The sequence below is a fragment of the Gorilla gorilla genome, chromosome 1, assembly GCF_029281585.2.
Source record: "Gorilla gorilla gorilla isolate KB3781 chromosome 1, NHGRI_mGorGor1-v2.1_pri, whole genome shotgun sequence".
Lineage (NCBI taxonomy): Eukaryota > Metazoa > Chordata > Mammalia > Primates > Hominidae > Gorilla > Gorilla gorilla.
Genome location: NC_073224.2, coordinates 187494243 through 187519417, shown reverse-complemented (window position 1 = coordinate 187519417; position 25175 = coordinate 187494243). Strand labels below are relative to the sequence as shown.

Genomic DNA, 25175 nt, shown 5'->3' with positions numbered 1-25175 from the left:
CTAAAGTAGACTACACATTTATAGGACACTTTATACTTTCAAAACTTCATACCCCCATCCAATTCTGATGCTCTACTTGAAATTTCAATGATAGCTGAGAGGCAAAAAAGAAGTTATACTCATCAGCAAATAAAACTGAGCATGATTTTATATAATAGAGACTTAGATTTGGTCAATACTTTATATACTCCTATAATCCCAGCACTTCAGGAAGCCAACCAATGTGGGAGGATCGTTTGAGACCAGCCTGAGCAACATGGTGAGACTCTGTCTTTACAAAAATTTTTTAAGATAAAAAAGAAGGCGAGGTGCGGTGGCTCATGCCTGTAATCCTAGAATTCTGGGAAGCTGAGGTGGGTGGATCACTTGAGTTCAGGAGTTTGAGACCTGCTTGGAAAACATGGTGAGACTCCATCTCTACAAAAAATAATGTGCTGGGTGTGGTGGCGCGCACCTGTGGTCCCAGCTACTCAGGAGACTAAGGTAGGAGGATCGCTTGAGCCTCAGAGGTCAAGGCTGAAGTGAACCCTGATCACAGGATTGCACCACTGCAGTTGAGCCCGGGTGACAGAGCAATATCCTATTTCAAAAAATATATATATATATATATTCTTTTTTTTTTGAGACGGAGTTTTGCTCTTGTCGCCCAGGCTGGAGTGCAAAGGCATGACCTTGGCTCACTGCAACCTCTGCCTCCCAGGTTCAAGTGATTCTCCTGCCTCAGTCTGAGTAGCTGGGACTACAGGCGTGCGCCACCACACCCAGCAAATTCTTGTACTTTTAGTAGAGATGGGTTTTGCCATATTGGCCAGGCTCGTCTCGAACTCCTGACCTCAGGTGATCCACCTTCCTCAACCTCCCAAAGTGCTGGGATTATAGGTGTAAGCCACCACACCTGGCCAAAAAAAATATTTCTTAATAAAAAATAAATTAGCTAAGCATGGTGGCACACACCTGTAGTCCTAACGACTTGGGAGGCTAAGGCAGGAGGATTGCTTGAGCCCGGAAGTTTGAGGCTGCAGTGAGCTATGATCATGCCACTGCACTCCAGTCTGGGCAACAGAGTGAGACCCTGTCTCTAAAAAACAATAATGATGATATGATTTTTTAATTTAAAAAATATTTGTTTTCAAATACTTTTAAATGTAATATGTAGCACATAATGGGTCATCTTGTAAAAGTACAAATTCATTCTGATTAAAGTCAACTTTTATCCTTTTCTAAAATATTTAGTCACAAAAATCTTGATTCTTCATCCCCATGCCCAAAACTTACTCTTCCTGCTCTTTGCCATCTCAGTTATATAGGACCACCTACTGTAACTGTTATAGCAAAAACCTTCAAACCACCCTTGATTTCTTTCTTTCTCTCATGCCTCACATTTTCCATCAGCAAATCCTATTGGTTCTACCTTCAAAATATATCCCAAATCTGACCACTTCTCATCTACTCTGGACTCACACAACAGCCTCCTAAATGTTCTGCTTGCTTCCAGTCTTATAGCCCAGCAAACCATTCACTCAGATCATGTCATTTATTAACTAAAAATCCTCTAAAAGATTCTCATTAGGTACTCAAAATTCAAAGTCTTTCTACCAACATCCATAAGGCACTAATGACTTAATCCCTAGACCCCCTCTCTGACCTCTTCTACACATTACAATCTACCTCTAATACTCCACTCCAGCCACACTGACTTCCTGGCTATTCCTCAAATATGCCAAACATAATCTAGTCTTGTTCCATCAACAATGTTTTCTCCTTGGATATTTATATAACTTGCTCCTTCATGCTATTCAGGATTCTCCTCAAATGCTACCTTATGAGAGAGGCCTATCATAACACCCCATCACTTCAATTCTTTTATCTCCTACACTTTTAACAGCATGTATTATTTGCTGATATAATATTATATATTTATTAGTCAACTATTTGTCCCCCCATTTGAAACATAAGCTTCATGAGGTTTCATCTCTTTTATTAGCACTGTATTCCCAGCAACTAGAACAGTACTTAACACATAACATTCAATAAATATTTTTAAATAAATGAAACTCAAGACTACATGACTACAGCAAAAACGCAATAAATTTTTTAACCTATGACATACCATCATATTCTTTTTGAATAAACTTTTCCAAGCCAATTAAAATTTGCTCCCTGTTGTGTTGTTCAGAACAAGGTGGTGATAACTCATCTGTGTTTATAAAAAGAAAAAAGGAAAAAGAAAAGTAAGGAAAACAGAATCTGAAAACATCTTCAAGTTTTTACCCTAAAAATTTTACTTACAGTTTGTTCATTATTTGTTGACTTCTCTAACTTTAAAACCATAAATGTTACTGGGGAAGGGTCTGGGAGATAGAAGGAAAAAAACTGTTTTTCTGTTTTAGCAACCCAGGGGAAGAAACGAAAATAAATGAAACAGAAAAATAATTTTTAAGATATATGTACATTTCACATGATCATTTTCCGTATATCTACAAACCTATTTACTTCTTCACTCTCCCCCATATCCATGCTTATTTTCCCATTTGTTAAGATCTGTATTCATGTTGCTACACTAGGCATCTGGCCCACTCAAATTTAACAGTTCCCTCAAATGCCTGGTCAAAATTTCTATCTTCCCTATAAACTGTTTTGCCTAACCACAGCCTTCAATGATCTCTCCTTAGTTCCACACTTCTTTAGTTCTTCAAACTGTGTGCCACAGTCTAGTACCTAATTTATTTTGTCCTTCTGGTTTTCTAGTTATTTCATTTATATTCATCTTATTTTTCCAAATAAGTCCATATATTTCTTAAGAACAAAGTCTTTTTTTCCCTATCTCTTCCAGACTTATCCCCAAAAGTTAACACAGTAACAGAAACAAAGCAGTAATTTATTAAGAATTTGTTATAATGAATTAAACTAATATTCAGCTTTTAAAAAACAAATGCAGTTATCAGTGCTTACAGAAGAAGGGGAGTTAAATAAATAAAATTAATGTAATTTGTTAACTTGTTTTAGGGCAGTGAAACTATTCTGTATGACACTCTAATGGTGGATACATGAAACAATGCACTTGTCAAAACCCACAGAACTTTGCAGCACAGAGTGAGCCTTAATGTATGCAATTTTAAAAAAAATCATCTAGGAGGTCAGGGGATCTCAGGATGTAATGTAGACTGTGACAAAATAATCTTAACTGTATTATAAATGTATGAAACAACTTCACATGAGGGAGTGGGGGGAAAGGTGCTGACCTAAGTAAATTTGAAAATGAGTGGAATCGATAAGACTAAGGGCAAAAGAAACCATACATAAGCACTGTACTCTAGTTAATAAAATTGTTTCCCACAGGGGTATTGGTTAACAGTTCTGATACTGCTATACATATGTACTAAAATGGAACAATTTAAAAAATGAATAATAGATGGTGGGAACCAGGTTTCTCACTGTTTGAGTGGGGGCTAAAACGAGCCATGTGGTAATGAGTTAGAGTTGGATATACCATTATGAAATCATGTTTGGTTTAATACAGATAAGATGGCTACATACAGGCTGTGCGCCATGGCTCACACCTGTAAGCCCAGCACTTTCGGAGGCTGAGGAGGGTGGATCACAAGGTCAGGAGATCAAGACCATCCTGGCTAAAACAGTGAAACCCTGTCTCTACTAAAAATACAAAAAATTAGCCGGGTGTGGTGGCACGAGCCTGTAGTCCCAGCTACTCGGGAGGCTGAGGCAGGAGAAATGGCTGGAACCCAGGATGCGGAGCTTGCAGTGAGCTGAGATGGCGCCACTGCACTCCAGCCTGGGCGACAGAGCAAGACTCAGTCTCCAAAAAAAAAAAAAAAAAAAAAGATGGCTACATATAGAAATCTTTATAGTAAGTTTATATACATAGGTTAGTATATACACACATATTTTGTTGCTCTGAGATGGCCTCAAAGCAGTGACAGCCCAGTAACAGCAAGCACATCTAGTGTTCAGGTCTTGGTTTCTAATCTCATTCTCCAATAAAAGGAACCACAGCTCCTTGGACAAATGCCTAATTCTAGGAGTAGGGCACAAAATATACATGCAGTGCCAGGAGCATCTTGTAGTGCCAGAAAGTATGGAAGTGTTAAAACCCAAACAAACAAAAAAACCACACACTGATGGATATATATAAAAGGGACCAGGTAGTCAAGTAAAAGAGTTCCCAATGGCCAAAGCTAGAATAATCTGAACAAAAGAAAATTATATTCAATTATAACCCAAAGCATCAAATATCTATGAGCCCACATTGAGGTAAATAAATGACTAAATAAGTAAAAATAAATGTAAATTGTATCTTAATAAAGCTGCTAAAATACATGTGCCATGATCCAGCCATTCTAAGTATTTAGTCAAGATAAATAAAAGCATATGTCCATACCCAGACCCACCCAGCCAAAATTTTGAAATGAGACAAATATTCATCAACAGGTGAATGGATAAACAAATTGTGGTATAACCATACAATGGAACACTACTCAGATACAAGAAGAAATTAACCACTGATACACAACAACATAAATGAATCTCAAAGTAATTATACTGAGTGAAAAAAGCCAGACAAAAAAAGAATACATTCTGTATAATTCCACTTATACAGAACTCTAGAAAATGCAAGCTATCTATAGTGACAAAAGCAGAAAAGTAGTTGCCTGGTGGGAGGCAGAAATGGGGAAGAAGGGAGCAATTACAATGAAGCACTAAACGTTATGACCAGAAATTTTATCTTACCTGGACACTGGAAGTAATTCATAAATGTTTGCTGAGTAAAGGTGACTCCCAGGTACTCTGTAAACGTTTGCTGAATAAAGGCATGCAAGGCTTTCCCCAAAATATGTTTATAGCCTTATCTCTCTCTATTGCCTTTCTTATACCCTACCAAATCAAAGGCAATTATTCCCCCAAACAAATTATGCACTCTATGCTTTTTTTTTTTTTTAAGACGGAGTCTCACTCTGTTGCCCGGGCTGGAGTGCAGTGGCATAATCTTGGCTCACCACAACCTCCACCTCCCAGGTCCAAGCGATTCTCCCGCCTCAGACTCCCGAGTAACTGGGACTACAGGCACCGGCCACCATGCCCAGCTAATTTCTGTATTTTTAGCAGAGACAGGGCTTCACCATGTTGGCCAGGCTGGTCTCGAACTCCTGACCTCATGATCCGCCCACCTCGGCCTCCCAAAATGCTGGGATTACAGGCGTGGGCCACTGCGCCCGGCCACTCTATGCTTTTATGCATAATCTTTGACGTTTAAAAATGCAGCTCAAGGTTCATCTCAAATATCACATCATTAATCCTGATTCCTCTAATCCACCCCAGATAAAATTGTGTTTACACTGCGTTTTGTTTACCACTACTATAGCATGTAACACATTCTATTTCCAATTATGGCAATTTACATAAATGCCATATTAACCCATCTAGAGTAGTGTTATCCAAGAACGCTGCAGTGATGAAAATGTTCTCTATCAATGCTATCCAATGCAGCAGCCACTAGCCACATGTAGCTACTGAGTACTTGAGATATGTCTAGTATAAAACTGAAGAACTTGGTTTTTAATTTAATTTTAATTGATTTAAAGTTAAAAGCCACATAGGCTAGAAGCTACCATGTTAGACAGCTCATATCCATATTTTAAGCTCCTTAAAAGCAATATATATGGACTCTCAATTCCCCTTGGCATTTACCATGATGCCCTGCACATAATAGTCATTTAGTAAATATCTGTGCTTGGGTATCTATTCAAAAACCTCTAGCAAAACAAAACGTAAACAAACTGTTTTTAAATCAGAAAATTAATATTTAATATCTAAGAAGGAATCTAGTCCGAATAGTTGTAGTAATGAAAGACTTACCAAAACATCTTTTACATACTAAATCAAGTATTTCCCGAAATCGGTTTGTCATTGGTGGTAGAGGTTTTAAATCAATTTTCCTAAAATCCTCTGGGCAATCATTCTTTGAATGGCCATCCTTTTTGCAGATGCTGCATACTATCGTTGGTGGCTACACAAAGATAAAAAGAAATCTAATCTAATAAACTTTTGAGGGACTTCATCACTTAGGAAGTGAATTCAAAACAAATCTTTTATGTAACTCAGTTTTGATAACCTGTGCTTTCAGGAGGTAATTTAAAAAAAAAACATGTTGTTAAAATGCAGTATTAGCTACAAAAAAGTTTTTTGAGTCAACCACTTTTTCTTCCCCACTAAAATTATATCAAGGATTAAATTAACCTGAAAATGGAAGATACAGAAAATGCCAGGAGATGCAGAAAGTATGAGTTCATTCAAACAGTTCCCAAAGGAAAATATATGCATTTATTTTTAACTTACTGAGATCTAACAAAATAGGTTACAAAGAAATTTTAAGGTGCACCTTTCATTTCACTCCAAACATTTTCTATTTTCTGAATCAATCACAGAACCCTCACTTAGTTGGTTTATTAAATTAATAAATTAATTAAACTAATTTATTATTAAATTATTTAATATTTAATAAATTATTAAACTAATTTACTAAATTAGTTGCTCAAGAGACCAAACTGCAGACTGAACACTAAAAATAAATTAGCTTCACACGAAGAGTAACTTATCCAATAGCCACAAAATGAACTCCAAACCCTATATAACCATTTTAAATGTATTTCAATGGACACCAAACAACTGGTTAAAACACAAAAATTTATGCCAACTCAAAGAAAGAAACACATATGTTTAAAAAACACCAATACTCTTTTCTTTATTGTAATATGCCTACATCCTAAAGTGTCTTTCTCCAATGTTAGCCTGGACATTTATATAGCCATAAATTCTGATACAAATTATATAAGGAAATCTCTCTTTGTAAGAATGATGCACTGTGGGCTAATTAACAGTACTACAAGAATCTCTACCACCTTTTCAAAGCTTTTTTTAAAAAATGACATATTTAGGCAGGAAACTCTTTAAATAGTAAAAATGAAAACTGGAACAACAGTACTTACCCTAAGTTTCCAGGAAAAAAAGTATAAAGCATAAGACATGTAAACTGAAGTTATATAATTAAGTTTTCTAAAAACCTGCCATTTATTTGATGCTTTCAATAGTCCATGTGCCTTAAATACTGCAACCTAGATAAAATGCAACAGATGTATATTTACATAGAATGAAGAAATACTGCTTATTGGGAGGGGAAAATGGGGAGGTGTTGGTCAAAGGGTACAAAGTTTCATTTATGCAAAATAAATAAGTTCTGGAGATCTGTACAAAGTAGTTCTGGAGATCTGTACAGATTAATAATACTGTATTATATTCTTAAATTTGCTAATAAGGTACCTCTTAAGTTCTCTAACAACAAAAGGAAAAAAAGAGGAGGGTACTTTTGGAGCTGATGGATGGATAGGTTTGTGGCATTGACAGTGATAATAATATATATACTTAAGTTCAAACACATCTAGTTGTAGACATTAAATATCTATAGCTTTTTAAATGCTAGCCATACCTTAATAAAGCAGATTTTTAAAAAACAGGCAATACTATTTAATAATTAGGTTAAACATCTTAAAGCTTGTCAATAATTACTGATAAAACAATAAGCCTGGATAAGGCTAGATGACTTTCCTTTTTTTTTTTTTTAATATTCTACTTGGCTTATGCATGATCTGTATAATCATTTTTTCACATGGATAATAATAATGATATTGCAATTATCTGGAATGCACTTGAAGTACTGTGATTCGGTTAAAACTTTGTTTTATTCACAAAGCAGTTATCGCTTACTTCCTGTTCAATGGGTTTTTTCCTATGATTTTAAATGATTTCCTTTATGAGTTAAAGTTTAGACTATCTGGCCGGGTGCAGTAGCTTACATCTATAATCCCAGCACTTTGGGAGGCCAAAGCAGGCGGATCACTTGAGCTCACGAGTTCGAGACCAGCCTGGGCAACATGGCGAAATCCCGTCTCTACAAAAAAAATACAAAAATTAGCCAGACATGGTGGCATGCGCCTGTTGTCCCAGCTACTCAGGAGGCTGAGGTGGGAGAATGGCTTGAGCCCGGTAGGCAGAGGTTGCACTGAGCTGAGATTGCACCACTGCACTTCAGCCTGGGCAACAGAGCCAGACCTTGTCTCAAAATAATAGTAGTAATAAGTTCATACTATCTTACTTGAAAAGAAAAAGCAGAAAATTTGGATTCCTGTAATTCATATAGGATAAGCCGAAATCCAGAGGCTCAGTAGCAGAAACAGAATCTGGATTCTTCATTTTTTTTACTACTAATCTTAGTTTCCCTCAACTACCTTTAGTATGCTTATATTTCCCCCCTCTAAAAATATCTTTAAAGTAGAATACTATTAGAATTTACAAACCTGTTATTTTGGGGGGAAGAAAAATTTTATGTATAAAAATAAGCTTGAATGTGGCTTTTGTTGGGGAAAAAAATACAAAATAAGCAACATTTAAAATGCATGCTACCTTTGCTAAGAGTTTCATGAAATATCAGATGAATCCTTTCGTATATGAGAAAGTAAATGAAACCAACTGGTAATAGAATGCTGAAACCTTTTGAGGCTTTATATACATTATTTAAAGGCAACTATATGAAAAACACAAAAGGTAAAATACATACCAAAATATCATTCCAAAACAAGTCACTACTTTATATAGCTATTTTTACATTTCTAATCTAAAAAATATACATAGTCATACAACAACCACAAAATCTTACAGATCATTTACAAACTGTATCCTACCTTGCCAGAGGTTAAAATAAATTTATCAAACACATAATATAATTCCTGGGTGGGGAAGTTATCATCATCATTAAGGTCAGAAGCATCTTCTGTAGCTTTGCAGTTGCAAGAGGTAGCAGATGTGTCGGTGCACACACTCTGAAGTGAACTCTCTGTTTCTAAATTTGACCTGCAGTCTGTTCCAGTAGATTTATCTGGGTCAGGCGACTTAGACAAATCAATGCAATTACATTGGCTGAGCTCTTTTTTTAAACTAGTTTCTGAAGGCGCTAAATCATCTTGTTTCTTATCTAATTTTGGCTCTAATTCACTGCTTTTGCTGGTAGAAAGAGATGAAGAGTCCTGTCCGTGGTCAGCAAAATCTAGTTCATTTACCAACAAATTGTTGTTGTCAATAATACATCTCTGTGATGTACAGTCCATTTCATCACATTTAACAGGTTGCTCTCTTTCTGCATTTATTTTTTCTGTGGTTTCCCCAAGCAGAATACAACCATTGGTTGCCATATTGTTCGACTTGACTGGTTTCTTATTGCTTATTTTCCCCTTCTCTCTTTTCTTGAAATCCACTGTAGACTTATTTCCACCCTTCGTCTGAGGACAGGCAAAATACCGATAAGCTGCCCTAAATCTCTCCACAACATATTCGTAAACCAGCTGGCTGTTTAAGCTCCGTGCAACATTCCTCTTGACTGAAAATGGATCTAGCAAAAGAGAAAATGGTAAATAGCTAAGTCTCTACTAACAAACTACATTTCCAAGCTCATACAAGTAGATCTTAACTGATAAACTGTCAGGAGAATACATTTTCCCAAGGGGTTTTTCTAAGCTAGACTCCCAATGAAAGTTCCTGAAAATGGGAGGAAATACAATTGCAACATTTTTTTCTTTCTCTCATAAAATAAAAAGCTAAAAGGAAAAATAAACAAGACTAATAATAAGGTCACTAATAATGGGATGGCTGAGAAGGCCAACTAAGTAATTAGTTTCAATGATGAAATTGTGGAAAAAGTTTTTTTTTTTCCTTTTGAGATGGAGTCTTGCTCTGTCCCCCAAGCTGGAGTACAGTGCTACGATCTCAGCTCACTGCAACCTCTGCCTCCCAGGTTCAAGCGATTCTCCTGACTCAGCCTCCCGAGTAGCTGGGACTACAGGTACACGCCACCACGCCCAGCTAATTTTTGTATTTTTAGTAGAGATGGAGTTTCACCATGTTGGCCAGGCTGGTCTTGAACTTCTGACCTCAGGTGATCCGCCTGCTTCAGCCTCCCAAAGTGCTGGGATTATAGGCATGAAGCACTGCGCCCGGGTCACAGTGTTCTTTAATAGTTATATGCTCTTTGCAATATAAACAAGTAAAACAAACTTAAAACTCTCAAGGCTTCAACTTGAAAAAAAACTGATTTTAAGATTTAACTTTAGTGAGATTAAAAAGTAAAAGACAGTAGTAGGAAGAAAGAGCAAAAAAGCAAGAAACCTAAAAAAGTAAAAATTAAACCAATATTTAAACTTTGATCCAGTCAAAAATAACTACCCTGCAAAGGTCTTGACACAGCTGCATCCTTATTATTAATAACATGACAGATTTCTGAAAATATCTGTAAGCCTTAAATATAGATAATCCCCAGGAAAAAAGAACAGTGCACCAAAAAGACAATACATATGCTCTCCACTACTGAAGATCTTTTGGTATTAACAGGCCAGGCTTCAAACTGTTAAAGTTGGGGCATCTGTTACTTTTTGCTGCTATCTAAATCCATAGGCTTTAAAAAGATTTTTCTACTTTCTTCCTCACTTCCCAAAGAAAATGAAAAAGGGGGGGGAAAGAAAGAAAAAAAAAGAGATAAATTATGGCTGGCAGGCTTCAGAGCTCATTTATTTACTATATATAAGAGTACAAGATGTGTATAAATGTTTGCATGTATATTTCAGAATATTTCTGGGTTGAACTCACAGTAGAGAAGGCCAGCAGGAGTGAGGGAATGGAATAATATGTAGGCTGAACAGACTAAAACGGACATAAATTCAATTTCTTATCTACAAAAGGTAAGTGAAATGCTGTGGAATTTAAATTTTTGATTAAGAATTGAGGAGCCACTCTATTGTTCTCTGTATCTCCAAAGGTCTTAATGGTCTTGGGATCTGATGTGAAACTTTGTCAACATCAATTTTTATTTTTCTCCTTTAGCGAAGCCACATTTATTAGGTGAGGTGAGGTACTTTAAAAGACAATGGAAACTTTCTCATAATCTTATGACACAAATTTATTCAAAAAGATCTTATATTATTCATAACTTATATTTTTCTGTATTTCTGCAAGTTTGCAAAATTAAAAAATAAAGTTTTCAACTTTAAAAAATGCTAATTACTGACCTTAACCATATATGGCAGAAATCTTTAAATAAATACTAATTCTATAAAACTATAACAGACTTGACAAAGAATCTAAATAAATAATGAAAGCCATGCACGGTGGCTCATGCCTATAATCCGAGCACTTTGGGAGACCAATGCAGGAGGATCACTTGGGGCCAAGAGTTCCAGACCAGCCTGAGCAACACAGTGAGACCCCCATCTCTACAAAAAATAAAAAAAATTAGCTGGGCATGGTAGCACAAGCCTATAGTCCTAGCTACTCAGGAAGCTGAGGATCCCTTGAACCCATGAGTTTGAGGTTGCAGTAAGCCATGTTCCTATCACTGCACTCCTGCCTGGGCGACAGGGCAAGACCCTGTCTCTAAAAAAATTAAAAATAAAGAATGACAATCTAGTGACATATATATATAGTGCTACAAAGCCAAAGGATTATTAACACTGAATTAGATAATGAGTAGCACATAAAAAATATTCTCCAAATGAAATACAACATATCATCTCACCTTCAATGGCTATTCGCCTTTTAGGCCAGTTTTTATTTTCTCTTGTTAAAATATCTTGTATCCGTACACATATGACATATTCCTCCAAAGCAAAATCCAGTGTGTAGAATTTAAGCAGCTCTAACCATAACTGTCCCAAGGATACCCGATTTGGTGTTTCCAATGCTAAAGGAGACTGGAAAAGAAAAAATACTTTTCATTTAAGCTTAACGAAACCATAAAAATCAACAAATTTTCAGTTAGAGAAGACCTTGGAGATCACGTTTTCAAAAACTGAGACACGAAGGAGTAATTTGCCAAAAAGCAGTCAGTTTGAAGCAAAGCTGGGAACAAAGTCCCAGTTTACTGACTCCTAGGAATTCTGCATTCTTTCCACTGAACCAGTGATTCTCAACCTTGGCTGCACATTAGAATCATGTGGAGAACAGTAAAATACACTAATACCTGAATTCCACACCACCCCCACCTTCTACAACCCTCCCAAGATTCTGATAACTGACTAGGCTATCAGCCTAGGCAATGGTATTTTTAAAGCTCCCTAAAGTAATTTTCATGTGCAGCCAAAGCTGCAAACCACTGCATAACTACTACAACTCGTTTTTCCAATAACTAATTTTAAAATGTAAGTAAATGCCCTGGCTTTCAAAAAAACTAATTCCTTCATTCAGCAAACATTTCTTTAGAACCTCCTATGTCCCTGACATTGTTAGGAATATCATAAAATAAAGAAAGCTCACACTTACACATAAGGTTTACCATGTACCATTCACTCTTCTAAAAGCGGCACATATATTAACAATTCTAACTATTCCATGAAGTGGATACTATATGTCAAGGATTTGACTCAAGACCACCTGGCTACTGGGTCCATGCGGTGAATCCCTATACTATACTGCCACCTAAATAAGGTCCTACTTCATAGACTATTAGGAGGGGGAGAGACCATTTAACAATTACAGTAAGGGCTACATGCTAAGATGGGCCTCTAAATCAGGGGAATCATAACAGAAGAGGTAACACCTGAATTCCAAAGAATTAGCTAGATGAAACCTGGCTAAAAGTAACCACTAGGCAGCATAAACACAATGAAACAATCATTCTCACATTCCATTTTACAACTATTCATTGAGTGCCTACTTTGTGCAAGGCAGTGTTCCAGGCACTCGGGATATATCTTTGAGGGAAAAAACCCCAAAGATCTTGCCTTCATGGATCTTACTTTTATGGAAAGACAACAAACATATTTAGTAAGTAAATTACATAGTAACTTAAAAGATAAGTACTACAGAAAAAAAAAAGAGTTGAGTACGCTAAAAACGATGGGAGTGTGGAAGCAGGAGAAGGTTACAGTGTTCAATAGAGTAGTCAGGATAAGAATTATTGAGAAGGTACGGTTTAAGAAGAGGGAAGAGTGCTACAGGAATGGGAAACAGGGCAAACACACAAAGAATGAGACCAGTTTTAAAAAGCAAACCAAGATAGAGTGAGAGGAAGAGTAGAAGAGGAAAGAAAGCAAAGAGCCAGGAAGGGCTGTTTGGCTTGTTATCTAAATGAAATGAGGAACAACTGAAGCATTTGAGTGTGGCGAGAGGGAAGGGCATGATCTGACTTAAGTTTTAGAAGAACTGTTCTGATTTTTAAGAACAGACCATAAGAGGAAAGGGTAGACACAGGGAAACCTGTTAGGAGGCTATAGTAGTATCCCAGGCCAGAGATGATGGTGGCTAGGACCAGGAAGGTAACAGTGGAGGTAGTGAGAGGTAATCAAATTCTGGATGCATGTTGAAGTAGAGATGACAGGATTTCCTGACAAGACTTGATATAGGGTATGAAAGAGAAGTAAAGGATGACTCCAAGGTTAACCGAAAGGAACATCCTTTCAGTTAATTGAGCAACTGAAAGGATGCAGTGCAAACAATTAAGATGAAAAAACTAAGTGTGGAGCAAGTTTGAGGGGAGGATCAGGAATTCAGTTTAGACACATTAAGTTTAAGACATCTATTAGACGGCCAGGCGCGGAGGCTCACGCCTGTAATCCCAGCACTTTGGGAGACTGAGGCGGGTGGATCACAAGATCAGGAGATTGAGACCATCCTGGCTAACACGGTGAAACCCCATCTCTACTAAAAATACAACAAATTAGCCGGGCGTGGTGGCCGGGCACCTGTAGTCCCAGCTACTTGGGAGGCTGAGGCAGGAGAATGGCGTGAACCTGGGAGGCAGAGGTTTCAGTGAACTGAGATCGTGCCACTGCACTCCAGCCTGGGCGACAGAGCGAGACTCTGTCTCAGGAAAAAAAAAAAAAAAAAACTATTAGATATCTAAGTAGAGACAATAAATGGGCAGTTGGTTATACAATTATGGTGGTCAGGAGAGAGGTCTGGCTGGAGATTTGAATTTGAGAGTGATCATCATACAGACAGTACTTAAAATCCACAGGATTAGATGGGATTACCAAGGGAATGTACATACACAAGAAAAAAGGGATCGTGAACTATAGCACTTCAACTTTAAGAGATTACAGAGGAAAAAAGAAACCAGCAAAGGAAACTGAGAAGGAATAACCAGACACGGGTCTGGTGTCCTGAAAGTCAAGTGAATAAAATTTTCAGAGAGGGAAGTAATTAACTGGCAAATGTTGCTAATAAATCAAAAACAACAGAAACCGAAAAATGACCACTGGATTTAGTAATGTGGAGGTTACTGACATTGATGATACAAGTTTTGGCAAACTGATGGGGTGACATCAAAGCCTGATTAGTGTGAGTTAAGGGGAAACAGAGAAACCAAAAATAGCAAATACAGACATTTCTTTAAGAAGTTTCACTGCAAAAGGGAGCAAAGGAATAGCTGGGAGGGGAAGTGATGTCAGATTTTTCTTACAGTGGGAGAAATAAGAGCATGTTTGATTTTGTAGGGAATGAAAAATTGGCAATTTATGAGGGAATAATTGCTAGAGTGATATTCTGGAAAAGACAAGAAAGGATGAGACTGAATACACAAGTGAAGAAAATGACTTTAGATAAGAACATGGCAAGTTCCCAGTGAAGTAATAAGCAAGCATTGGCTGAGAGTATTAATGGTTTGAGGAGAGAGTATACAGTAGTACAGGAAAGTGGAAGAGTTGAATACAATAGTCAAGTATATCAGGAAACTACAAATAATTCAGTATAGCTAGAGCAATGATTTCAGAAATGTTCAGATTTCTGTAATAATGCATCTGTCCATTTAGAAGACTACAAGCTTCTGGAGGACATAATCCATGTACCTTTGGTTCTCTAGTACTCAAGATAATGCCTGGCACATAGCAGGTCCTTAAAAATGAATGCTGAATGATCAAATAAGCAAAGCTACCCTCTCTTAGAGCACAGGGGCTTTATTTCTCCACCCAATTGGCAACAAAATTCCCATATGCTGAACTCTGGTCAGAGCCCAACTCTTAAAGGAAATTTTCCTTGTCTAGATGAAAAATGACAGATTTATCTTGACATGATTCAAACAACACAAGTTTTCCAAAATAAGGCATAAATTCATCAGAGAATTTTGGTACTGAAAAACTAAACCAGATCAACCCCTCACTTTATAGATGAGGAAAATGAGGCCAAGAGGCTTGCTCAAGGTCAGTCAATCTACAATTAAAATAGCTTCAATCGAAGGCATCACAAATTCTACAGATAGAAAAGCCAAAAAACAAAAACAAAAAGGCTTACTTTGCCATGTTTTTCCTTCATGGCATTACTTTGGTTGTCTGTTTCTGTCTTCTTGGTATCATCTTTTGGTTGGTCTGCCTTAGCTTTGTTTTCCTCAGCAATTGAGTTTTTCTCAGTTGCACTACTTGAATTACATTCCCACTTCACAAACTTCTCTTCTACTATGCCCTTCAGCTGAAAGTCATCCATTCTTTTTGGGTCAAAGCCTTCAATCTATATAAAAAGGCATTCCAAATTGGTAGTGGAAAAATTATTTTAAAAAAAAAAAAAGATGGACAAACAGACAAACCAGAATTCCAGCTTAAAATGTTTGAGCAGAGTTCTCTGCAAGAGCAAACTATATATATATATGCATATATATGTCACAAATTCATGCTTACCCAACTTCCAAGTAAGCAAGGAAGAAGAGGGGGTTTTCTCTGTTGTAGAAAAAACATCACCATTAAAGCAAAACAGTAAGAAGGGATTCCACCATCAGTTTGGGAGTCAATATAGCACAACTGCAAAATGAAGGGGAAAAAGTACTACCATTTAGCTTTCTTAATTTTCATGATAAAAGTAGCTTGTTTTTTCCTACCCTAATCATTGTAAAAAGTTCAAATGACAATGAAAAATATAAAGAAAAACTTGAAATATCATCACTCTAAAATAACCATTAAAATGTTGGTGATCATTTTTTCATTCTTTTTAAAATTCATACAAAGATACATATTTTTGTTAAAAGGAATAATATTACATGTAGTTATTTTACTGTGGACACATTTTAAAAATATTTTTTCATCTTGCCTCTACTTCTACTTCAATTAACAACCTTCTATGTCTTCTTCTAGGCCTTTTTCTATACTCATATACAAATACACATACATTTCTATTTCCTATATAGGTATAGGGAGAAGTTTAAGTTTTTCAACATTATTTTACCAAAATAGTATATTATAGACATCTCTCTGTATATTACTCTTCTCCCTTAACAATATATCAAGAAAGTACCTTTAAGTCAGTTAGCAAGGTCTAACACGTTATTTTATTTTTGAGACAGGGTCTTGCTCTGTAGCCCAGGGTGGAGTGCAGTGGCATGATCATGACTCGCTGCAGCCTCAACCTCCCAGCCTCAAGTGATCCTTCCACATAGCTGGGACTACAGGCATGCACCACCATGCTCAGCTAATTTTTTTTATTTTGTAGACTATTTGTAGACAAATTTTACTTACGTTGCCCAGGCTGGTCTCGAACGCTTGGGCTCAAAAGATCTCCCCGCTCGGCCTCCCAAAGTGCTGGGTATTTATAGGCATGAGCCACCATGCCCAGCCAACACATTCTTTTAAATGCTTAAATTATAGTCTATGATATGGATGGTTACCTAACAGTTCCCCCATTCAAGAACATTCACATTTTGTTCCCAGTTTTTGCCACTTCAAATAATGCTGTAATGTTCATCCTTATACATGTTTCCTAAGTATTGGTGCTTATTTCTATGAGCTGTATTCCTAGGAATGTTTGTTAAATTAAAAAATGAGTGATATATTTTAATCTTAAAATATATTGTTAAGAATCGTTTTTCCAAAATCACTACAAAAATTTGTATTTTCCACTAGGAACCCAGGTGTGTTCACCCCTTCGAACACTAGGTATTATCCAGTGCATACACCCCTTCAAACACTAGGTATTATCACTTAAAAAATAATTTTCAATAATTTTCAATGGGATGGGTGAAATGTAATATCTGATGGTTACTTTAATTTGCATCTCCTTGACCCTAAAGAGATTATGAAATTTGTGTATGTTTACTAACCATTTGGGATTTATTCTTTTCTAAATTGCCTATTAAATATTTTGCCAGTTTTTCTATTTTCATGCAATACATCAATTTATAAGAGTTTTAATTATAGATAATAACCCTTTACGTCTGATATATGCATTTGAAAGATGTTATTTTTCCCAATCTACTATTTTTCTTTTGATATTATTTATATTTTACCATATAAAATTTTTTAATTTTCACTATGCTTTAGTTTAAATATGCTTATTTCAGACACTCAGCTCTCCATATCAATGGGTTCTGCATCTGCACATTTGATCAACTGCACACTGAAAATATTTTTTAGGCCGGGCACACTGGCTCATGCAAGTAATCCCAGCACTTTGGGAGGCAGAGTGGGTGGATCACTTAAGGTCAGGAGTTCGAGACCAGCCTGGCCAACATAGTGAAACCCTGTCTCTACTAAAAATACAAAAATTAGCCAGGCACAGTGGCAGGCACCTTTAATCTCAGCTACTCGGGAGGCTGAGACAGGAGAATCACTTGAACCCAGGAGGTGGAGGTTGCAGTGAGCTGAGATTGCGCCACTACACTCCAGCCTGGGCAACCCCCCATCAAAAAATTTATATATACATTTTCTTCATTAAGTAAAATTATTTATTTATTTATTGCAAGGTGTGGTGATGGACACATATCACCTGCAGCTGATGTAGTCCCAGCTAGCTACTCAAGAGGCAGAGGCAGAAGTCCAGGAGTTTGAGTCCAGCCCAGACAACATAGCAAGACCTCCGTCTCTAAAAATATATATAATTGAAAAATTTGTTAAACGCCAGGTGCAAAGGCCCTGCCTCTTGAAAAAGCAAAACAAAACAAAACAAAAATATGCCAGGCACAGTGGCACACACCAGTAGTCCTAGCTACTCAGGAAGCTGAGGTGGGAGGATCCCTTGAGCCCAGGAGTTCAAGGTTACAGTGAGCTATGATGGCATCACTGCACTCTGGCCTGGGCAACAGAGTGAGACTCTGTCTCTGAAAAAAATTAAAATGTTAAATTTTAAAAACTAAAAATAGCAATATAATAAAAAATACAAATTAAAAAATACAGTACAACTATTTATAGAGCATTTATACTGTATTAGATATTATAAGTAATCTAGTGATGATTTAAAGTATGTTAGAGTCTATGTGAAGGTTAGATACAAATAATACACAATTTGTACAAGGGACTTGAGCGTCCTCAAATTCTGGTACCCTTGGGGGTCTTGGAACCAATCCCCCCACCACTGGATACTGAGGACAACTATACACCTTCTAGGTATCCTATCATAGTAAAAGATCTCCCCATCCCATTATTTACATACACATACTCCTACATTTTTCTTCTAAAATTTTGAATTTTCATTTAAGTAAAATTTATTTTTGCATTTATCATGCTGAGTCCAACATTATTTTCTTCCAGTAAGATACAGTTGTGAAAGCACTATTTAATAAAATCTGTACACTAGATCATCTGAGCATTCTATTCTGTTCCACAGATCTATTTTTCTATTTCTATGCCAATAGCATACTCTTGATTAAAGCAGTTTTACAGCCTTCCTTTTTGCTCCTCCTGAGTTCATTCCCACCTTGGAAGCTTTGGACTAACTGTGCCTTGGAGAGTTTTCCATCAGATTTTCATGTGGCTAGCTATTACCCGTCTGAGCTTAAATATCATCTCTTCAGAGTCTTTTCCTGACCATTCAGAGTAATGTCATTCATTCTATCATTTCATTTTTGTAGCACTAAGCTCTAGCAGATATTATTATTTATGTATTTCTTTACTGTTTGACTCTTCCAGAAGTATGTGAGCACCATGAAAGCAGGACTCTGTATGTCCTGTTAGATGTTCCCAGCCTCTAGAACAGTGTCTGACACACAGAAGGCATTTAACGAATGTTTGCTGAATGCATGGATTTGTTCAGATTTTGCTTTCATCTTTCAATAATATAATTTCTTCTTATATCTTTGTTATTAAATCTCTTCCTTAGTGTTTTATAATTTATGTTGCTGTCATAAAGGTACATATTTTTCCCCATTTCCATTCTAACAGGCTATTTTTATGGCAGAGAATGGCCATTCACTTTTGTATATTTATCTTGTATTTAGTTATCTTACTAAATTCTCTTATTAATCCTAGTAGTTTTTTACTAGGGTTTTCTAGGCATACAATCATATCATCAGCACAAAGAGATAATTTTATACTTTTCCCAATATTTACATTCAATTATTTCATTTTCTTATTGCATTTCCTAAAATCCCAAAACAATGTACAACATCGATGGTGAACTTCTCTGCAATATTCTTTATCTTAACATATACGGCTTAAATGATGTTTCTTATTGTTTTGGCTTTGTTTTTTGTGTGTTTTTAATAAATGGTTTTCATCATAAACTTCCATTTCTAGCTGACTTAAAAGTTTCTGTTAGGGGGAACATGCCCTTTCAGCATCTAGGATTTTTTTTTCTGCTTCATGTGTTAATATAATAAATTATGTGAACAGACTTCCTGATATTAAACCATTCTTATAATCTTGAAGTAAATCATGCAAGATCATGGCATGTTAACCTTTGATACATGGATATATTTCATTTGCTTATATTTCATTTAGATTGTAGCATCTATATACGATTGGTCTATACTGGATTGGTTGGATTCATTTTTAAATCATTGTTTTCTTCTGTAGACAATGAAGATTTAGGATAATAATAATAATATAGAGTAATTATACCATAGCATAATATCTTGGTACATTTAAGATTGCAACGCAAAATAAAAGACAACTAAAAACACTTGTCAAAAAAGAGTTTGAAACATTCCACTAGAATAAACTCTCACTTATCCAAAATATTAAGACAAGGGTAAACTGCCTAATGAATAAGTCAACTTAACCAAAAATTCCTTTGCAACTATAAAGAACTGTCAATATATTCTGCTAACATTACCAGACATCTCACAGATAAACAAGGTTAAAGCAGTTTAAGAGAGAGCTCTTAAAACCCAGATATCTCTTTCAGATGACACATAATGCTAAAATGCAATTCTTACATTAACCACAACAAGTGGCTCTAAGTCAGGTAACTTGACTAATAATGTACTGATGATAAGGCTAAAGAGTTCTGCCACCTAGAGTTAAGAAGCTTTATCTAGAAAACTATTTCCTATTACTAAAATGCAAAGACTATAACTACTTAAGACAGCCAGAGAATAATCAACTGCAATCTCATATCACAGTTATAAGAATAAATTATATACTAGAATTGTCCTGAACCCCCAAATCATGGAAAAATGCGTGCTTAACTAGATAATGTACAATATGGCTTAAAACTTCAAGAAAAACAAAGCTATTTAAAAAAAAATCTTTTAGAAGAAAAATAAACTAGGAATTATTTCTAAGTTTCTTAAGAAAATGAATACCATGAAAAAACTTTCTTTGCAACTAACACAAATGACAAAAACGAGACACGTTATTCTGTTGGAAACAGAAAGGAACCACTCTACAACCAGTTTTGTAATACATGTTTCAGTGTCCATTGACTGGCATATTTAAAATCTACATGGATCAACTACTAAAACACCATGAGCAACCTTTTCCAAGAGTCACTTTAGGAAACAATATTTATGGGCCACATTTTTTTCCAAAATAAAAAGAATGTATTTGAGTATCATTTATAATCTTCTAACACAGACTACTTATTTTACTGAGTAGAACAATGTCTGGGAGAAAACTGACATGACTTTATGACCACAAAAAAAATTAGGGCATAATTTAAAAGTACCAACAAAGAAGCAACTGTGTATTCCATCATCCTTTATATTTCTGTAGTATTTTCGAGCCTGAAGTATATTCTCATGAATTATCTAATAGCATTACCAAAATATTCTCTCCAGGTGAAAAAAATTGAAGCTCAGATAGGTGAAGTACCTTGCTTGAAGACTTAGCAAAGCCGGGTGCTGTGGCTCACACCTGTAATCCCAGCACTTTGGGAGGCTAGGGTGGGAGGATCATTTGAGCCCTGTAGTTGAAGACCAGCCTGGGCAACAAAATGAGAACCCATCTCTACAAAATAAAAAATAAAAAATTAGCCAGGCACGTTGGTACACGCCTGTGGTCCCAGGTACTCTGCAAGCCCGCGGCAGGAGGATCGCTTGAGCCTGGGAGGTCGAGGCTACCGTTAGCCGTGATCGCTCACTCCAGCACTAGGTGACAGAGACCTCATCTCAAAAAACAAAAAAAAACTTAGTAAAAAAAACCATACCTGGAATTGGTTTACTCCATTCCATACACTGATTTCCTATAGTATGCTAGGCATAGAGTATAAGATAAATGAGAGGAAGTAGTGACCCTCCCTCAACCTATTTTACTGCCTCCACTCACTTCCATGGGTTAAAAATCTTTCTGGCCAGGCACAGTGCCTCACACCCATAATTCCAGCACCTGGGAGGGCAAGGTGGGAGGACTGCTTGAGCCCAGAAGTTCAAGGCCAGCATGAGCAACATCATGAGACCCCATCTCTACTTAAACAAACAAACAAAAAAAAACACAACTCCTTTCTGAAGAAACTAGGTCATTTATTCAACAAATATTTACTGAGTGCCTACTATGTGCTGACACAGTAAAATAAGCGGAAGTGGGGATCAGCCGTGAATACATAAAACATTAAAATCCCTGCCCTCAAAGAGTTTACAATTTCACAGAACAGACTGCAACAAATTTATGTATGGCAGCTGGTAATCAATGTGAGCATAAACCTGAAAAAAGTAAGAGTGAAGCATTCTAAATACCTAAGGTAAGAACATTCTAGATGAAGGAAACAGCAAATACAAAGGCCTTGAGTATAAAGAAGCCCCAACCTTAGGCTTTCTGACTGTTCCATACTCAGCCAGCTGGTGCTGCCCCAAGCATGGGGGCAATTCTCTAAACAGAGCCCAGACAAAAAATTCCAGAGACTTCTCTATTTTTGCTATGAAGTTACCACTCTAACACCATCCCCTTAATCAGTTTTCTTTGTATATGACTGAGAATTTACTCACCAGTCTAACAAGTGATGGATACTCTACCGATAGGGCAGGAATACACAAACAAAAGGCTAAAATCTCTCTCTCTAGTCATTTGGACTGATATTGATAATTAACTACTCCTCCCTATCCCCACATCAAAGAAATAAACACAGGGCAACCACAGCCTTTAGACATACAAATTAAGACTAATTTAGGAAACTTAAATAACTAATGCTCAGCAGTTGCCCAATCAGAAATTGGTACATGTTATCAATGATTTAGAGGAAAGAGAATAGCATTCTTAGAGACTGGGGAAAAAAATATGCCAACAAAAGAATCTTAATGTATATACATCTTAAAACCTTATAAGTTTAACTTACAATAAGAGTGAAAACTTGAGCCTCATATGCTGATATGAAAGAGAACATTTCTATAGTACATAAAAGGAGAATACAGCATGACAATTAAAAATTCTAAAATATATCCATAAGTGTGTCTACAAAAATGTATTTTTATGTCCATAAATTACAACCTGCCACACCACTGTCTAGCACAGAAAACTACTTTCTCCCACATGTTATGATTGATGTTACATGTCAGTACAAGAAAAGGCCTAATTTTGAATATTAAATACATTTCCTTCTAAAAACATAAGTAAGTAGTTTTCCTTTCTTTCACTTACCTTAGCCCAGTAGCGAAAGGCTAACACCAAGGGAATAAAGACAGGTTCTATTTTGCCAAGGGCAGTAAGTAAATCAGTAGTGAGACATGCCATATCATTTCCTGCACTCACTCTACAAAGTAAACCACTGTGAATGAGAAAGAAACAAATTTCATTGTATTAATACCCTTAAAAGCAGAATACTTCAAATCCTGTGGCTATTTTCTTTCTAGTTATCATATTGTAACATAGTACCGTAAAAGCCCTAATAAAAACAAATGTTTTAATAAATTTAGAGCTAACTGAAAACTACATGTCATTCCATAACTACAGTTCCATACGAATTAAAGAAAGATGTTTTTAACATTCATTTGCACTTCAGAAATAAATTTCAACCAAACTTAGTATTTAAGCTAATGAGAAATTAATTTCAAAAGCAGCATTGTGAATTATCAAAACTGATATACATGAGAGACAGGGCACTGATCTCTTCAATGTCAAATAGTGCAAGGTAATTTCCTAGTTCAATCCTCTTGCTTTCTACATGATAATAGCAAAAAATGAATACTTAACTGACTGGCTATACTTCTTGACTCTAATTTTTCCTATCCAAGCTTTCATAATTGTACTAATATGTTATTTTCAGAGTAAAGATTAGACAGGATTTGCAGATTAACCCACAAATCATACTTCTGTGTAAGTGAAAATAGCAGCTACCTTAAATGGGATGACAGAAGTGTAGTGAAGATATTTTGAAAGCAGGGAGAAGAATAAATCTGAGGTGTCACACACAGGCAATTTAACACAATGTGGCAGAAAAAACACTAAAAGTCACTTTGCCTCCATTTTCCAATTATAGTTTCCCCCTCAATGATGTGAATCTAGACAAACTGATAAACCACTCCAGGTCTCATTTTTCTAGTTTAGAAAATAAATCTCAACTAGATCGCCATAGACTCATCTAGCTTTGAATAAGAAAATACCTTGATCTTAAAATACAAGTTAATAATCAATAAAAGAGTATCATTTCTGTATTGTTTCCATGTCTCCCACACTACTTTCAAATAGGATTTAGTTTTTGCTTTCAAAGGCACTTTGATCTCTTAGACTTATAGACATCTAACTAGAAAGGCAAGATCAGTCTTCAATTTAGGACTGATCTTGAGTTTATTCAATTTAAATCAACTCATTCAATGTAAGTGAACTAAAAACTAAATTCTAAATTCTAATGGATTGTGAGATCCTTGAGAAGAGAGTTTTTTTTTTTTTTTTTTTTTTTTTGAGACAGGGTCTCACTCTGTCACCCAGGCTGGAGTGCAGTGGCACAATCACGGCTCACTGCAGCCTCAACCTCCCAGGCTCAGGCCATCCTCCCACCTCAGCCTCCCGAGTAGCTGGGACCACAGGCACACACACCCACCATGCCCGGCTGATTTTTTTATTTTTTTTGTGGAGACAAGGTCTCACTATGTTGCCCAGGCTAGTCTTGAATTCCCGGGCTCAAGTGACTGAAGAGAGGCTATTTCTTCTTTATGTCTGTATCCATAGAGCAAAGTAGTACCTGCATATAAGTAAATGCAATACTCTTGGGTGAGTGAATGACTTGAAAAAAAAAATTAAAGTTTTGCCTAGAGTATTTCATTTTCAACTGTCTGGTGTTCTATATATTTCTTGTTCACATGCATTTGGTAAGCTTGCTATTTTTAATGAATAGAAACTAGCTTAGTCATATTCATCCAAGGAGAAATCTAAAACAAAAAATTTTTCTCTTAAAGATCATTCACTACAAATTTGGTTGTTGGGGTTTGTTTTTTTAAATATTTTATCTTCATTGTTACCAACCTTTTTCGATCTCTGCACACCACAACAGGAACTTTAGCGTGAAAATCAGATTCCACATCTACATATAATACTAGTAAGGAAAAAAAAAAAGTAAGCTAATGTCAACATCTCTAAAATATGTACTCTACAGTAAACATTAAGTAACGGTTTCCTTCTGAAAATCATTCTCATTGCTTCTGTGGGATAATCCACTCTTCTCATTATGAGCACCAACCCAGCAAAATCTCTTACCTCTCCTGGTGTCATTTGCTGTATATCACAAACCACAGGTACAGCCCCAAATACTGTCCGAAAATTATAATCACCTTAAGAAAGGTCTTAACATCCCTAAAAGTTTTAATATTTCCAAGTAAGTAGATAATCTAGTCAAAGTTGTTAAACCTTCATAGATAACAGCAAAGAGAGGAACACCCCTTACTCCTGAGAGCTAGTTCCACAGGAGCCATGAAAGGAGGACCTATCATGCTTTGACAGTTTAGTTCTTTTAAATTACCAATGTAATTACAACCTAACTCTTCAGGCCACATTTCCCAT

General features: G+C 36.2%; 1 protein-coding gene across 34 annotated transcripts in view; it reads right to left on the bottom strand.

Moving 5' to 3' along the window:
* The window catches only part of TUT4 (terminal uridylyl transferase 4), a 143649-nt gene that overhangs the window by 56539 nt on the left and 61935 nt on the right, over positions 1 to 25175 (bottom strand). For 24 of the 34 annotated variants that reach the window (XR_008667871.2, XR_010131033.1, XM_063698690.1 and 21 more), the window contains 8 exons: positions 24642 to 24711; positions 22821 to 22947; positions 15723 to 15842; positions 15343 to 15555; positions 11633 to 11807; positions 8754 to 9457; positions 5875 to 6025; positions 2111 to 2197 (listed from right to left, as the gene is read on the bottom strand). Coding sequence is in view for 32 of the 34 variants with exons in the window: in XM_063698690.1 (XP_063554760.1) it covers positions 2111 to 2197; positions 5875 to 6025; positions 8754 to 9457; positions 11633 to 11807; positions 15343 to 15555; positions 15723 to 15842; positions 22821 to 22947; positions 24642 to 24711 (1647 nt within the window). In the remaining 2 variants the exon portion in view is untranslated. The remainder of the gene's footprint in view (positions 1 to 2110; positions 2198 to 5874; positions 6026 to 8753; positions 9458 to 11632; positions 11808 to 15342; positions 15556 to 15722; positions 15843 to 22820; positions 22948 to 24641; positions 24712 to 25175) is intronic. The other 10 variants (XM_055348851.2, XM_055348830.2, XM_055348871.2 and 7 more) reach the window with 3 other exon arrangements.